Source organism: Haliotis rubra, unplaced genomic scaffold, assembly GCF_003918875.1.
Source record: "Haliotis rubra isolate DU_JTF1 unplaced genomic scaffold, ASM391887v1 Scf733, whole genome shotgun sequence".
In the NCBI taxonomy this organism is placed as follows: domain Eukaryota; kingdom Metazoa; phylum Mollusca; class Gastropoda; order Lepetellida; family Haliotidae; genus Haliotis; species Haliotis rubra.
This window is the reverse complement of record NW_025767450.1, coordinates 136585-154913: the sequence shown is the minus strand read 5'-3', so window position 1 is coordinate 154913 and position 18329 is coordinate 136585. Positions and strand designations below refer to the sequence as shown.

The following is an 18329-nucleotide window of genomic DNA, read 5'->3' as shown; positions in this document are numbered from 1 at the left end:
GTGGCGATGAGTCATTTTTAGATTTTGTCATGTGTGATTCATTTTTATTGTAAACAATTGTGAAGTCTTTGATCAATCATCATTACAACCAAACCTGAGGTTGCAGATTGAAAAAAAAATAGATGCAATGATTTTAATGTAAAAACAAGGTTTATCTATAAAACAAATATAAAAAAACCTTTAAAAATAAGAAATTTATTAAAAGTAGATCAATTGCCGACTACTGCTGTTGAAAATGGATGAGTCTCTGCAATAGAACATTGTGTGATCTGAAATTATTCATTTCATTTAATTGATTATTTGGTTAAATGAGCTCAATCTGCTCTGGTTATGATACTTATTTGTTGGAAATAATGACAGATTTCTACTGGTTGGTCTGTTGTGTAAAATAGTGATAAATATCTGTTGATCCACATACACTTAACAGATTTAACTAAACATTGTGCCAAAATGTACATGAGAGCTCAGACGATGATCTGTCACAGCAAATCGGGCCTAAACTGATGTGATTTCAATTTCCAAACCTGCCTTTTTTCTTGTTTGTTTTCGAGGGTATGTAAAGGTTACCTGTCTCTAACTTTTTCCAACGGAATGTTAGGAAAATATCACCATTTATAAAAACACACTGCTTAAATACAAACCCTATTTTGAAAGTTATGAAATGGAAAGCACACCCGTTTGGGCCTCATGTAAGAGTTTTTGTAAATGTTGTGTAAATAGTGTCTGCTATACCCAGTGATCCCACTTATTTATGTCGAGGTGTATTCTGCCCGGACTTCACACACCTCAACATGCTCCGGTTCGTCACTTGCCTCACAGGGCAAAATACAAGATTTGTTTTTATATTTGTGTATGCATCTTTTGCTACAATGTTTCCTTCTGTTGTACATACAAGTAGTTACTGTGTTGTTGTGTGGAGTACTGAGGCTATCATGGGAGGGATTGGGGGACGTGATGATATCGGCAGGGTCATTGGCGTGCCCCTGAAGCATGTCTGGAAACAGACATTTTAACACGAAAAAGAAAAATGTTGAAAAAATGCTGTTTCAATCAGTTGTTTTACGTTCTGCAGTAAGTCAGTCGACAAGATGAGTATTTATTCCAGACCCTATATTGACCTTTCCTGATCACACTGTCACACATGAAAACCGTTAGTGTACTAATGAAAGAGAAGTTAGTCTTTGATTGGCTGCAATATGCTGACACGATGCAAACTGTCCACTCCCCACATCAATGTCAAGTATCGGTCACACACAATAGAGTTTACAACAGAGGAGGTCTTGCTCCTAGTTTGGGTGCTCGGCTTTCTCAGATCATATTTGAACATAGTCTTAGCTTACTCAGTGACACCAGAATAAAAGTTACTTGATGTCTAAGACATAAGACTAACATAAGTTGCTTGATGTTAATATGTTAACGGCCATGAAGCACATCCTCTAAATATGGTACATGCAGATGTTAGGTATTGGGGACTGTTTTAAGTTCCGTGGCATGTTCCTCGTTTAGTGGCTGATAAAATGCTGAATGGGCAAGTTTCTTTTAAAATAGAAATGCATACAGTTTTGATAATGTTTACAATAATTATTACATTTTTATTTTTCATGAATTATCCAGACATGGTTTTACTTGCCACATGTCAACCAAAATATGATTTAAGATTAGTGGAATGTGGCATGTAACTCCTGGTGTTGATTTCAATATGTTCTAGACTTTACCTACATCACGTGCAATACTACACGGTTGAATATCTGTTGATTTGTTCAGCCTAAGGGTTTAGCAACTAATGTTAAACTAACTCTGTGACAGTAGGGGATGCAGTGTGAGTCCCCATGGATGGGATTCAGTGTGAGTCCCCATGGATGGGATGCAGTATGAGTCCCCATGGATGGGATGCAGTGTGAGTCCCCATGGATGGGATGCAGTGTGAGTCCCCATGGATGGGATGCAGTGTGAGTCCCCATGGATGGGATGCAGTATGTTTGGATCCCAGCTCCTCATGTTTTTGTAAAAAGACTAACAACTAAACACTGGGGGATTAGGATCTCTGTCTTCGTTGACTGTGTCGCTGGGGGAAGGTTGATAACCACATTCATACCACGATATTGAGGATGATTTCCAGAAACATTTCAGTTTGACCTGAGTTAAATAGTGCCTCTTGTATGATGTGATGTGTGTGTAGCATCCTAACATCTGCAGTCCATACCTCAGGTTCACATGCACAAAGACGTGTTGGACGGACGCCTGTGTTGCTCCTTGACTGATCATACTGGTGGGGGGTCCTATACAAAGCGAAGTCTTGTAACAGACATATCTTATCAGCCATGTCCACAGATGGGGGAAATGACCCAAACATCAAACAGCAATAGTCCACCTGAGAGGTCACTGTGACAGACAGCCACAACCCTGTGTTGGGTTTATCTTGCATCCAACTGACAGTCCTAGATACCAACACATGAACACTGTCATCACACTGAACACTCTAACTAAGGCAAATTGATTTCCTGTTTGTTTTCAACTGTGATGTAAATAGTGTAGTGAAAATATGAAGGGAAGTTGGGAGCTTTACCACAAATCAGCAATCTCAAACCAAATATGATTAAACAAGCAAAGTTCAATTTGGATGAAGTCATTGGGAAACATTTTCTTAATTCACAATGACGACGATTCCAAATTCATAAACAAACACATAAATGTCACTAGTGTCCCACTAAATAGTTCAAGATGACTTCTTGCATTGTGGTGGTCGTGATGAAACTGGGAGGGAGACAATGGTGTGCAGGGGAAAGGAGCTTCAGACCCTTTTCAGGGCGAGAATTTGAATATTTCCTCCAGCGAGATGATACAATGATGTCTGGGGTTAGATACTGAATGCACATTTTACCTATATACACCACTGATGTACAAATACCATTTATCATACTGTTGAGTTTCATGTCTCGGATGAAGGAGTTCATGCCTGTGTTGTCTTGTACTTTATACCGCTATTGTCACTTCAACTTTTGGAGGAGCATGTTATTGTTGATGATGTTCGCTATAAGCCTGACCTAACACCATCAACATATTGCTGGTCAGGTTGTATACAAGTGCTAGATGAACATTGTGCATCAGAGGAATGTGATATATAATAATAATATGACCTGTAAGATTTGAAAGGAGAACAGAAGAATTGTCAACATGATCATGATTTATTAAAGATTTTATTTTGAATGCCAATTTAGTTTTGTTTTCATTTTGTAAGTTCTGTATTGGCACCACAAGGCTTCAGTGTGCATGACTCTGACCTCCCACTACTGCTATCATTCACAATGCAAGACTATTGTCCATCTCCCATCCATCCTTTGCTCATCTCTTTCGCCTGTCAACTCTCTTCACAATACCGAACATACATCAGTATTTCTAAGCATATCCTGGCCTCTTCATTTCTACACATCCAAAATGACCTCCACATCAGCTTAGCCTTCAGTATGTCCTCTTCACTATCCTACCATCTCTGGTCTAGTGAACCTGCCAAGGTTAGAATTGATCTTCAGCATCCCATGCTTGTCGTAAGAAGTGACTAACGGGATTGGGTGGTCAGGCTCACAGACTTGGTTGACACATGAAGCCCATGTTAGTGTCAATGCTCATGCTGTTGATCACTGGATTGTCTGGTCCAGATACGATTATTTACAGACCGCTGCCATATAGCCAGAATATTGCTGAGTGCAGTGTTAAACAACAAACCAACACACTCTGGTCTAGTGGATGAACATGTGCCCGGAGAACAGATGGCTGGTGGTTCGATCCTGACCACATCAGTTTCTAGGTGAACATGATATGGGATCCAGGACTGACTGAGTTTGGTTTTACGCCGCTTTTAGCAATATTCCAGCAACATCACGGTGGGAGACACCAGAAATGGGCTTCACACATTGTACCCATGTGGGTATTCGAACCCGGGTCTTCGGCTTGATGAGCCAACGCTTTAACCACTAGGCTACCCCACCGCCCTGGGAGCCAGGAAATGCTTAGAGGAACCCAGAGCCCCAATACACAAGGCAATATGGTGATCGTAAATCCCAAAACTTTCAATGTAGAGATCACTTTGTGAAACAGGGCCCAAATAGACCCATCTGCTTCTCTTCCTTGGATGAGTTCACACTGATTACAAAGTCAAGGTAAATGTAAAAGATGAGGGACTACACTCCAGGCCACGCACAGTGCTAATCAGAGTAAAGATTAACATGTCGGCCTGAACAGTTCAGGGTAAAAAAAAAGGATGCTCAATTTTCTAAAAATTGTTTTATTTGACTTTGACAGGTTCATGAACAAGAACATATCCCAACTGTTGTCTGTGATATCAATGTGACAACATACAGTAGTGTAATCTCAGTGATGGTTTGTTTGCACCAATGTAAAGGTCAAACATCCAGATGACAAGGCCAGTGGTGCCACACATAGAACACTGTTAGAACACCTGAAACTGGCCGATCAAACAGGGAAGTAATCTAGGTAATGTTCATCATGTTGCACACATAACAGACATCTTAAATACAAACTCAGATATTGTCCACACATGCAAGATTTGCACCATCAGCAGCGATATTCAAAGAACTACTTGCAAGTATGGATCTGCATGCGACTATGTTTACCTACACAATCCTAAGTACATATATGCATTGACAATATATACACTCAACACTTCAAAATTCTTGCACCAATCAGATGACATGCAGGTAGTACCGGTACAGGTAAATATGTTACCCCTGGTAACATGTCACATATATATCTGTGAGCATCTTCCACACATCTGTCTAGTAGGAGTAGTTGTGAGGGAAATATTTGTATTCCTGGGGTTTATAACAGCAACTTGACACACTTTAAAACAATAATAGATGCAATAAAATTTAACCCATATATAAATGTTTGTGGACACCACTTCAACAAAATATTAACACAAATTGAAACAATGCCATAATATATTTAAAAACTGAACAAACATGCATTAAAAGTTTCACCTGCAATAAACATGGTGATCACAGACCCCAGCCCAGCAATGTTTGGCTCCACCGTATCAAGAGTCGTCTTGTACAGTTGTAGTGGAAACAATTCCTGCATGGCCTGTGATTACTGTGCCTTCCTAACACATAAAACAGCTCTATCTCTAACACCAGTCTGTACACATAAAACAGCTCTATCTCTAACACCAGTCTGTACACATAAAACAGCTCTATCTCTAACACCAGTCTGTACACTGAAAATTCAGTATTAAATAATAAAATAATCTTAAATTATTAATTAAAAAGTTAACTGCAAATAGTTCTGAAAACAAACATAATAACAAACAAAATAGAAGTCAACAAAGTGATGAACAAATACTTATATTGTTCCAGCTGTAACAGTTTCCCAACGAGCTAATATGGCGGGTCTGTATCACACATGGACAAGGAGATGCATGTATACCTCCAACTCACCGAGACAATCAAATATATGCCACAACACACAACTAAAACAATCTGGTATTGACGTAGCCTGTGACAACAACAGCACCAAGCCACACATCAGTGACAACATAGCCATATTTTGTTCATGCATGTCCACCATTTCCCTTTCCCAGAAACAAATGTGCTAGTCTCCAGCTGGTGTATGTACCTGTGTAGGTTGTCCCATTATAAACAGATCAGGGATGCATAATCTTCAACAGTAGTGATAAATACAGTTATACTTATAAATTTCCCATACATTTGATTAAGATGTCATATTTGATCTCCGCATATTCTATATCAGTATTACCTGACAACTGTCTCTGTACAGCCATCAACAGACAAAAGCATGGCGTCGCAGAATGAAAGATAATATCCCTTGAGGTAACATAAACTGACAATCCATAGATTTAATCTGTATTCCTCTGAAGTATATATATTACATACAGATTTCAGAACCTGTATCAGTTAGGAAGATGTTGGCAGTTTCGACATCAACACACAGCTCCACACACCAGCAACCTCTGAGTATTTCCCAGTATACAACTCACCTGCAGTACGATATAACTCAGGCATTTTTATATAGATTTAGACTCAATTTTAATCATAAAACAACTGGTGTTGCCGCTGTAGATGAAAAAAATCTCTCCACAGAAAATCCCAGGTGCTCAGAATACCCAACGGTCAGGGCCCCGTTTCACAAAGCTATCGTAGCGCTACAACTGTCGTACCTCCTATACTGTAACATAGACTTACGACAGTCACAGCACTATGATAGCTGTGTGAAATGGGGCCCTGTCATGCAAATAAGCTGGATTTCAAAGTTGTCATAATACATACAGCCCACTAATATAGCCAGTGAAATCTACTGACTTAGAGCCAATCGGTCCCTCTAGTACCATCTTCATGTTTATGTAGGATGCACTGAGTTCTGTCTGTTGGTGGATGAGTCAGAGAAACGTGAAACAGACCATCACCCCATGACCACTTTGGTCAAGTACTGAAACGCGAAACTATAATGTCTAGTGGATCCTTGCACAGACAGACAGATATTGAGACAGACAGAGAGACAGACAGACAATAGACAACAGTAGAATGAGTGAGTCAGTATGGTACTCCAGCGCTATACTAAGATAATACAAAGCAATATGTCCAGCAATATCACAGCAGGAGACACCCAGAATCATCTTACTGTACTCATGGTTAATCCAACTCAGGCTTTAGGCATTGCTAGCAAGCACTGACCACATAGCTACCACATAGCTACCACTAAGCTACCACTAAGCTACCACAAAACTACCACATGCAAAACTCTGAAATGATATACATAACTTGAGTGTTAGACACATAAAGCTTATTCTTCAGAACAGAAACATTAGATGTTAAGGACACAACTACAGTATATATATTAATCCATTAGTCAGTCAGTGTGAGATCATCCACTAGATACAGGAAAACACATTAATCACACACACCATCGACTGAGAGCTGACTTGTTAACGTCCCTGAAATACTCTGCAACTATCACTAGGCCCAGACCTAATACAACTTCTTGTTAGGAAATATCACCAAATACAACTTCTTGTTAGGAAATATCACCAAAATACAACTTCTAGTTAGGCAATATCACCTAATACAACTTCTAGTTAGGCAATATCACCTAACACAACTTCTAGTTAGGCAATATCACCTAATACAACTTCTAGTTAGGCAATATCACCTAATACAACTTCTAGTTAGGCAATATCACCTAATACAACTTCTAGTTAGGCAATATCACCTGATACAACTTCTAGTTAGGCAATATCACCTAAAGTAATCGCAACTGACATTAAACGAAAGTCTCCAACAGACAAGCTTCTGGCTAACTGACTTGTAAATGTAAAAGGAATACTGAAGATAAAGTTTCACCATAAACCAACTCACTGAACAGAGGTATTCAAGAGGAGTAAAACCACCCTATATTCCACATGACTGTAGTTCATCTGTAATAACACAACTGTTATTATGGTCACAGGAAATATCGAGTGGCCTTAAACTAGTTTTGATTGGTAAATAATGTAATCAATCTCTCTGTATTATGCTGTTCCGGGTTACCATGGTTACCAGCAGCAGCGCATTGTACCAATGACACATGTCAGAGTTCTGAGACACTTTGCGCATTAAGAAAACCTGTGATCATAAAGTTATGCATTAGTGAAGTTGTGTTGTTGCTTAAAGGACAGAAACATGGTGTGTATATAATGATCCTACGATGTATATGATGATTTGTAGAAGTCTTGAGCAGAGTGACACGATTCCCAACACTTACATGTGCACAACCTATCCTGCCACACGTACGATATGTTCATGTAAGGATTCACATGGAGGAGTAACGAAAGAAATACAGTGTATATTCAACCCTTGGGACGCCTGAAGTAATGAGATCATGTTTCTGGCTATCTGGTACATGGCAGTCTGTCAATGGCTGTCTTGACCTTGTACAAGGTCACCATTGTTTGGAGCTTCTGGTGACGAGAGTTGACTCTGAGGTAGATCACATCACACTGGCACTGGAATAAAGGAAGGTTCTACCGTGGACATGGCTAACTTGGGGGTGTAGATACCAGCCTTAGCAGAGTACCGCTTCCCACCAATGTCAATCTGATAGTGTGCGTCTTTCTCCATCACAAATTTGTTCATGTTTTTCTTCAGTTTGGGATTGCCGTCCTCATCATACTCGCTGACATATCCGAGACACACCATCCGGTCCAGGGTGAAGCCGTATCCGCAGGTGGTGGTGACCCCCGCGAACACCCCATTGCGGTACACGGGCTCACCACCCCATGGCCACAGGTCACGGTTCACGTCAAAGTCTTCCAGCAGAAACTGTACAAACTTCTTCTTGATGCCGTTCTCCTTCTGTTCCTTGAGGGCTTCTCGGCCAATGAAATCACCTTTCTGTTGACAGAAATAGCCATTATTTAAGTACCCAGGGTTAAACATGGCAATAAATATAACAAAATATACATTCTGTAATTCAGGTAATTATCAGTACACTGCACGATTCCCTTGTCTCCAGGACTCATATTTCCAGTAAGGTCCCTTCACATTAGTTATAACGCTTCCCTGAATCTCTAGTTCTGTAGGTCAAGGTCACACCCTGCTAATCTTTCAGTTATTTTGATAGGAGCTATTGAACAAGATGTCAAGTCCGTGAAAATGTCTTCCTTGAGAAATGTTGGTAAAATATGGACTCACTAATGTTAAACTGCAGGTTTGTAAAAATGGTTCATACAAAGAATGTCATCTGAGTATCTTTTGACATAACACACATCCCCTTAAGTCAATAAGTTTAAAACTCAGAAGCTGTACAAGTGTTGATATAACTGATATACTCCCAATTTCATTCTTCCCAATACTAGCTTGTAATCAGTAATAACCAGTGTCCCGTTTCACAAAGCTTTCATAGCGCTACGACAGTCACAGCTTTGTGAAACAGGACCCAGTGTCTTGAGTGTAAGTGTAGCTCACCTCCAGGTTTACACGGAACTCCCGGCCACACTCCATGGGGGTTGTCTGGGCATTCAGGTCCAGGCCCCAGTACGCGAAGAACTTCTCCATGCGTAGGTGTCGCATGGCGTAGTACCCAGCATTCCTCACTCCGTAATCAATCCCAGACTGCATCAGTGTGTCGTAGGTGTGGATGGCGTACTGGGAAATAGTTTTAGAAATAGGATAGCGACAGCTAGCAGGGTCAGAATCTCAGGATGTATGTGTTATGGCTTAATGTGAGTTGACCAACTCTCCAGACAGGTACTACAGTCTATATGGTCATGTAAATGAAACAGGTTGAAATACAAACGAATTTACATCCATCAGAAATGAGTAGTTCATGGGGGATTTCTGAGGCAAGAGATGTACAATCAATTATGTAATTTTTCAAGTAAAATTGATATTTTTATACTTATCCTGACTCATGATCTTTTGCTTATCTCCCTTTCCTTTTCGAATGGTAGTGGAACACTTGAATCCCTTGAAGTTCCCGAAGCGGACGTAAAAATACACTCACCCACGAGTTACCTCCCTTTTGCCCTTTCCCGTGCAAACAGTCATGTGACCAGCCTTACTTGTCACTCTCTCCTGATTTTTCTGCCCATGCACTTGGATCCACCGTGAAATCCGAAGTGTTTCCAGCGGGGAGGTTGGGAGGGCTTGACCTCATGAGTCAGGATAAGTATAAAAATATCAATTTTACTTGAAATATTACATATTTTTTTTCTTATCCTGACTCATGATCTTTTGCTTATAGAATCCTGCGGATTGGTGGTGGGTCAGGCCACTTCCTGGATTCATCAGCTGTCCTTAGATACGTCCTGTATCCCCCCCATGGGAACTGCTGAAACGGCATTTCCTTGATCCTATTCTTCCAACTTCCGTTATAACTCGGGGGGACCACTTTCTTGTCTTACTTCAGTCTCAGACAAGTTGAATCATGTTGATTCATGTGGCTTCAGATAAACTAGTATCTTCTTATTACTAGATATCTTATAACAACCCATAGATTATGATAAGATCTTTATCATAAATGAGTTGCGACCCCTTCACGTACAGGTAAGATCTTTACCCGTACAGGATCTTTAATCACTCATGCTAGCCTGTCCTAGACTGTGCGCATGGACTTTCAAACTAATACTTTTCCTTAGTAAAAGTTATCAACAAGTCAACGTGATAAAGGGTGAGATTTTCCAACTCAGCGCCTTTGAGGAACCGTTAGTTGCTGTGCTACAACGAGAGGCCCAAATTGGTGAATGCCTGAGACGTCTTCAGTGGCTATGTCTCGGAGGTAGTGGTTGGCAAACACCGTGTCCGACTTCCAAAAGCAGCCCTCCATAATTGCTGGTATAGAGCAATTTCCGTGCAGAGCCAGTGTTGACGCCAGTGCTCTGACTTCGTGTGGGTTGGAAGCTCTAGGAGGTTCTAGTCCTGCTGCTTTATAGGCTCTCAATATGACGGCTCTCATCCAGAACGATATGGTCGTTCTTGAGACTTCTGCTGATGTCTCTGTGGATAATGGGATGAACAGGCGCTTGAATTTTCGTCTCCTTGTCTTAGTCTTTTGAAGATATATCTTCAGGGCTCTGACCGGACACAAGGATAGGTCTTCTATATCCTCTGGTCCGAGGATTGTAGATAGCGCTGGTACATGGAACTGTCTATCTGGCTGACCAGGTAGTTGGTTCTTGGCAATGAAGTCCCATCTAAGTCCTAGATGAACTGCAGCATGTTGCCCCGTGTCGAATCTGGTTCGACCAAAGTCCAGCGCATGTATCTCTGATATTCGAGCTGCCATGGCTTGCGCAAGCAGGAACAGTCTCTTCTGTGTCAGCAGCTCGAGGGTAGTCTGGTCTAGAGGTTCGTAGGCATCACTGGTAAGATGACGTAGAATTACATTCAGATCCCAGGCCGGAGCTCTGAACTTCTTTTGCTGGTCCTCCAGTTTAAAAGATCTCAGCAGAGCAAGTAATTCTGTTACTTTCGTCAACTTGATGCCTGTTTTCATGGTAGTGACTGTACTGATGGCTGCGAGGTATGTAGATAATGTTGAACCTTTCAGATGCCTAGTCTGTCTCAGATGACACAGGTATTCCGCCACTTGAGGATGAGTAGCTTTCATTGCAATGAAGCCTTTCCGCCTTGCATAAGTCTCAAACTTCAGCCACTTGTCATCATACATGTTACGAGTAGATCTGCGTAACGCTAGCATTACTGCCTTGGCTGCCCTGGCGGAGTATCCTCTTTTCTTCAAACATGTTTTGATACAGTCCACACGTGTAGCTGGAACAGTGTCGGGTTCCCGTGGACTTGCTTGGTGTGCGGATGTATGAGTAGGTTCGGCCAATCTGGTAACTTGATTGTTGCTGGACTTCCGAGATCTTCTATTAGGTCTAGGAACCATACTCTCGCTGGCCAGTATGGCGCGACCAAAGTCAGTTGTAGCGCCTGTGTCTGTTTGATCTTCAACAGTACTTCCGGTAGTAATATCGGGGGTGGAAACGCGTAAGCGTTTAGTCCTTCCCAAGATATGCTCAGTGCATCTGTTGCCCAGGCTTGAGGATCTGGAACTGGTGAGACAAACGTCTGTAGTTGTTTGTTGAACCTCGTGGCAAACAGGTCTATGCAAGGGGATCCTATTTCCCTTATGATGAGCCGGAACGCTTCTGGATGGAGCATCCATTCCATAGGTGACGGGTGCAGTGGTCGGGAGAGAGCGTCTGCAAGTACGTTCTTGGCTCCGGGTATGTGACACGCCTTTATCCAGATGTTTGCTTCCTCCGTGATGTGGAACAACTGGAATGTGAGCTGTAGCAGGCTTGGAGACCTTGTGGATCCTTGCCGATTTATGGAGAATGCCACTGTAGAGTTGTCCGTGTGGACCATCAGCATTCTGTTGTTCAGCGAGCTCGACCATAGTTGTAAGGCGTTGATCACGGCTTTCATCTCCAGCAGATTGATGTGAAGATGCTGCTCTATTTTGGACCACCTTCCTGATGCAACTTGATTGTTGAGATGCGCACCCCAGCCTTGTATCGAAGCTTCTGCGTAGAGATGTGTATCGAAGGCCGGCTCTTGTAAATAGGTCCCTCCGCAAACGTGTCCTGTGTGTCCACCACAGTAGATACCTCTTGAGGTTGTCTGGCAGCAAGATTGGGTCGATGCTGTCTAGATGGTTTGTCAGGAACCGTTGCAGCGGTCTTAGTTGTAACCTTCCTGTGCGAGTCAAGTCCTGTGCCGAGGTTAGTAGACCGAGTAGAACTTGCCATGATCGTAGTGTTAACGGAGAGATGACTGCTAGTGGAATCATGGCTTGTATCTTGACCCAACGATCTTCTGGGACGACAATACGATTCTGTGTTGTGATAAACCTTATCCCCAGAAATTGCAGATCTTGTTTTGGCTCCAACTCTGACTTCATAAGGTTCACCAGCCATCCTAGTTGAGTGAGCAACTTGAGCGTGAAGTTCAGCTGTAGTCTGAGTTGACTGGCATCTTGGTGAACCTGAATTCCGTCATCCAAGTAGAAGGCATTGCGTGAGACCTCGATGATGTAGATATGTGACTATAGGCTTGGTTACTTTCGTGTGAATAGCCACGGAGCCAAAGATATTCCAAACGGTAGGACGTTCCATTGGAAGTGCTGCCCTCTGAATAGGAATCGTAGATACTTTCTTGATTCCGGATGTATGGGGATGTGTAGATACGCATCCTGCAGGTCTATGCTGGCCATGTAATCTGCTGGACGGACGAGTAGTCTGAGTTGAGGTAGGTGGATCATTCTGAACCTGTCTGGTTTCAGTAGATAGTCTTTGTTGAATTTGCGCATGTTGTAAATCAGTCTGAACTTCTCCTTGGAGTTCTTCTTGGGTACTAGAAAAATTGGGGAGTAGAAGCCTGGAGTGAGATGATGCTGATCTATTATCTCTACCGCCTCCTTCATAAGTAATGCGTTGATGGCTTCTTGTAGTTTGTCTGCCTGCTCCTCTGCATAGTCAAAGACCATCGGGCTGAGGGTTAGCGGAGGTGTGGCCTTGAGTTGTACTCTGTATCCTTCTCGTAGTACTTGGGAGACGTAGTCGTCCTCTAGTATTCCCCAATTTTTCCAGTACCTTTGTAGACGTCCACCCACTGTCGATGGTTTGACAGGAACGGCTGGGGGTGGAAGACTCCAGTTGTTCTGAACCCTGATATCAACGTCTAGTTCCTCTGGATCCTCTTGGAGTGCAGCCTCTCCCTGAGTTTTCTCTGTAATTTCCGGCTGGGCGACGAAAAGGTCCTTTGCCGCCTCTGAAGCTGGAGTACTTCTTCTCCTTTGCCTTCTGTATGCCGGAAATTTGGACTTGCTGTTATACTTTTGCGAAGTATGAGAGATGACATTGGCCAGAGTATCTATGGATTTTATCATCATAACTTCTCAAGAGTCGTGCGTAGCTTCCTTAGCTGCATCGTGTATTTGTCCTCCAAAGATAGTAGGCGCCTCCCATGGAGCCCCCAGTAGCGGTTGGGTGAATCTGTCACTCCATGAACAGGATGCAAGTAGCCCTTGTCTGCGTAGTAAAGTGAGACCTGCAGATATAGATGTCAGATGGTCCGATAAACAGTATTGGTCCTTCTTCTGAGTTATGAGCGCCAAATATATCATTCTGTCCTCTTCCGAACTTGAGTTCTGGAATTTATTGATCAATGCTTCATTGATAGCTCTGGACCTGGCCAACCCGAAGAAGGATCTCCTTGTAGCAGTATCAAGTTGAGATAACTTTTTATCTTCTACTTTATACATCTTGTTCCGGGAGTCGTTGACTAACTTTATGTTATCATCCCATTCAAGCGCCTTTATAAATGGATCCATATGATGTAAGGGGAATCTCTTCACATTAAATGATGGCAGATGCTGACTCTGGTACTTGGATGCTTTCGCGAAAGCTGTGCTGAGGTTGGAGGGTACCATGAATATAGGTTCAATCGGAGGGATAGTGACGGAGTCAAAGTCGTCGTTACGCATCATATAAGTGTAGACTTCATCTTTATCCTTAGAAGGAGACTCCAAGTTCAACCCGTTGGCAATCCAAGCTGTAACCTCTGCGTCTGGGAAGACGAAGTCCGCTTGCTCATCCAGTGTCTCCTGATTATTAGAGCTAGGCCTCCGCGTATCATCCATCTGCGAACCTGTATCCCTTGTCGAACCTTCATCATCCTTTCTCTTCGCGAACGTCTGTCGCTAGATGTATCCTTTTGCGAACCTCTGTGATGTAAGCTTTCTCTTCGCGAACGTCTGTCTCTAGATGTATCCCTTACCGAACGTCTGTGATGTGAGCCTTCTCTTCCCGAACGTCTGTCTCGTGATGAGTGACTTCGCGAACGTCTGTGAGATCTTGATCTAGAGCGGGCTAGGTGTAGGAGATGGATCCTTCGATGTTCTCGAACGTTGAGGGTTCGCAGATGTAGAATGATGAGTAGGCATCTCATGTCTTCTATCCTCCTCCAAGATGACAGAGTCGTCCGACTGTGGAGACCTTCGTAAAGGTGTACGTTTGCCAACGTAGTCTTGAGATATAGTTCTCTGAGAAGTAGGTTCGCGCAAGTCAGTAGGTTCGCGCAGGTCTGTAGGTCTGCGCACGGTGTCGGTAGATGAGAGGCTTCACCGAGCCTTCGCTTCTTCCTCGAACCTGCGTTCCATCATGGTCATCATCTGGTTGGTGAATTGTCTCATAAATTCACCCGGGTCCAAGTTCTGCGTTGGTTGAAGCTGCTGCGGTGTAGAAGAAGCGAATGCTGATGAGTTGTGTGCCTCAACTTCACTGCGTTGAGAGGTAGGTGGTAGTTCGTCAAACAGCTGTCCTGCTGTGACCGTTGCAGGAGACAATCTAGTAGTTGTAGACGTCGATTAAGTCGCTGATCTCGTAGGCACTTCGGGTAGAAGTAGTGGGGGATCATCAAAAACGTCTACTTCATGTGGAGGTAATATCTCTTCGTTGAAAGATATCTGACGCGTTGACTTACTAGCCTGCGTAGATTTACCCTCGATCTGGTAACAGATGCTTTCTTCTGCGATGTAGAAGAGGATGACGTCTTTTTCTTAGCTTGAGTCGGAGTCAACTGCGTTGTAGCCGATCTCTTCTTAGCCCCCGTACCAGCAGACTGCCCCTGCAACGTACTCAACATAGCACCAGTATTATGAATTTCAGCAGTAGCAAGTCAACATACGGTTTGCAGGCTGATCTCCTGTTTTATCAGCCGTGACTTGAGATGACCAACCGATGACTTAAGACAAATATTGATTAAATTGTAGATTTGATAAATCAACACAATAAGTACAGCGCAAGCTGGAAGAACATGGTTTTATGCACGAGGGCATTGGGGGTGAGGATCAGCCACGGATAACCTGTGCCTGCAAACACTGCAAGATTTCATGAAATGTAAACAAAGTTACATAACGATGAAATTATGACACAAATACAAATAATTTTTACAATTTTTTTACATATAATACAAAGTAGTTATTGCCAAATCCATACACAGCATAATTTTGAAGAATAGGATCTAAATAAAAAGGACATAATGCCGTATATGGGACTCCAGTGCTCCCCCAACTTGGGCGAAAAGGGAGAGAGTGACAAGTAAGGCTGGTCACATGACTGTTTGCGCGGAAAAGGGTAAAAGGGAGGTAACTCGTGGGTGAGTGTATTTTTATGTCCGCTTTGACTTCAAGGGATTCAAGTGTTCCACTACTTCAAGGGGAGATTCAAAAGATCATGTTCAGGATACCATTCAAATTTAATAAAAGGGATTTGACTTATTCTAATGCAAAAGATCTCACTAAATGGAAATATAATTACAAAATAAGAGATGCAAAATGATTCGCTGGCGTAGCCGACATCGATAACCTGCCAACAACAGCTGATGATGTAGTACAGACACACACACACACACACACATGCACACACGCACGCATGCACGCATGCATGCAGCACACACACATAACAGCTGCATCAGATTTTTAACGTTTTATGAGCTGTGAGCTATCGGTTAAGAAATTTGACTGGACAAGATAGCTGAATCAAACAGACTTTTGCTCAATCTAAGTCATGTTCAAGGCCAAGTTACACGTATTGCAAAACTTCATGAATATTACTTTTCTTAGACAATACAGAATTACAGTTTTTCCAGAAAATTATTGAGAAAATCTTTGTTTCCTAATACTGATAACAGAATTTAAAAATAGGTGTTACATTATGTAGTAAGGTACTCAATATGGGAGGCAACTCTTGTCAGCTTAAGAATGACCCTTACTACATCAATAGTTCTCTCCCCTGGTATAGCAGACGGCTTCTTTTGTTGACATGGCAGATTTTACAGCAGAAGACAAAAGAAAGCTGGTCCTAGGTGATTTTGAAAGGGGCGTGACTAATGCAAAAGAGTTAGCTGGTAGACATGACATTCCTCTGTGTACGGTATACAGAACTTTGAAGAATATTCAATCAGGAGATGGGATTGAACACAAGACAGGGGAGGGAGGCCAAGGAAATTCAGTACTACGGATTGCGTCCGAGATGATCAGATTGTGAGTAGGGGAAATTAAATGCGTTTAGAATATCAGAAATAAGATGATTAATAGAGGAAGTCCTCAGGTATGTAATGAACACTTAGACAAGAATTACAAAGACTTAACTGGGTGAAAAAGCGGAATTCCCTTACCATTGATGAAATACGCATGAAAGAAAGACTTTTAAACACGAAAATCTAGATTGGGATAATGTTTTCTTTTCTGATGAAAGTTCTGTCTGGGTTTTTCCAAACTGTCTGAAAATTTTGGGGGAAAATTCCGTGAAGCCTATCTACAAACGCCAAAAACAGCCTGTAATTTCACATGTGGGATGGGATATCATCACGTGGAGTGACGCTGTTGTGCTTTTCACTTGATATGTTGACATTTAAATGAGAATAAACAAAATGGACTTGGAAATATTGGGATCTGAAATGTGGTTGAATAATGTACCTTGTCGTCACAAAGTACTAAAGAGACACTTAGACTGTAAGAGAATCATATATCTACACATTAATTTAAGTAACACGTCTATAGTTTATATACATGTATTAGATATTTGCCGAAACAACTTTCTCAATAATTTCTGGGAAAACTATAAAACAGGTCCCTTATGTAATCGTATCATTGGGTTGATTTGGCAGTGGATCAACAGATTGGTGAATCGTGATCCCTCCACCAACAAGTGTTAGTAGGTAAACGTTAAAGATACATGTGTGTCATCATATCCCTAATGCTAACATTGATGTTCATGTCAGTCACTGGGCTGTCTGGTCCAGATGGGATTATTTACCGACCACAGCCATGTAGCTGGATTATTGCTAGATACGGCATTAAACAATAACACGATAACACAACACATCGACCTAACAGATTATTCAGAAGATACCTACTTTACTAGTCATCGCCTTGAACTCGTTTTTGTCCGTGGGCGTGTCAGACACATCGGCCAGGAGATGCTGGGCGTGAGGACCAATCATGTTGATCCCAGAGTACATTGACGTCACATCCTCCACCTGCACAGAGCCATCTGGTGGCAGGTGGTGACGTAACCATGCCAACGCCCGGGTCTGTTGTGTAGTTGGGCAGATCATGAAGAAACTGACAACAGTGAAGGGCGTAGTTTATTTGGACATCATCACGAGGTAACTGAGTCACTTTGCATATAGTGTTGCCTTTAACATGCCCCAACACAAGTCCAGATCGTCTTGTTAATTTACAATTAAAGACTGATGTTTCAGTGTATATTTGAAGAGAGATAACCAAATTTTGATATTTTCACAACCTGAAATCATCTACAGTGACAAACACACAAACATCCATGGTCTCAAACCGTCGCCACTGACTTGAACACTTTCCTCCTCTAACCTGTTTTCCTCCATCCGGACTATACTGCAATCGTTCTCGAAGCCTCCTCGCTCATTCTGCATCCCAGTGTGGACGATGTTGCCGATGTCCTGGTCGATGTCGTTGGAGCACAGATACTGCATGAAGTCCACTGCCTCTCTACCTGCAGACTGGACAAAGGACAACAGTATAGGGAGACGTATAAGCTCAGTAGTGTAGACTAGAGACAGGACAACAGTATAGGGAGATGTATATGCTCAGTAGTGTAGACTAGAGACAGGACAACAGTATAGGGAGATGTATAAGCTCAGTAGTGTAGACTAGAGACAGGACAACAGTATAGGGAGATGTATAAGCTCAGTAGTGTAGACTAGAGACAGGACAACAGTATAGGGAGATGTATAAGCTCAGTAGTGTAGACTAGAGACAGGACAACAGTA

General features: G+C 42.3%; 1 protein-coding gene across 1 annotated transcript in view; it reads right to left on the bottom strand.

The window, feature by feature from the left end:
* Nucleotides 1–7639: 7639 nt before the first annotated feature.
* The window catches only part of LOC124259693 (pyruvate dehydrogenase phosphatase regulatory subunit, mitochondrial-like), a 70166-nt gene continuing 59476 nt past the window's right edge, over nucleotides 7640–18329 (bottom strand). The window contains exons 14-15 of the mRNA XM_046693884.1: nucleotides 8976–9155; nucleotides 7640–8402 (exon numbers count right to left, since the gene is read on the bottom strand). Of these exons, the coding sequence (XP_046549840.1) occupies nucleotides 8004–8402; nucleotides 8976–9155 (579 nt within the window). The 3' untranslated portion in view covers nucleotides 7640–8003. The remainder of the gene's footprint in view (nucleotides 8403–8975; nucleotides 9156–18329) is intronic.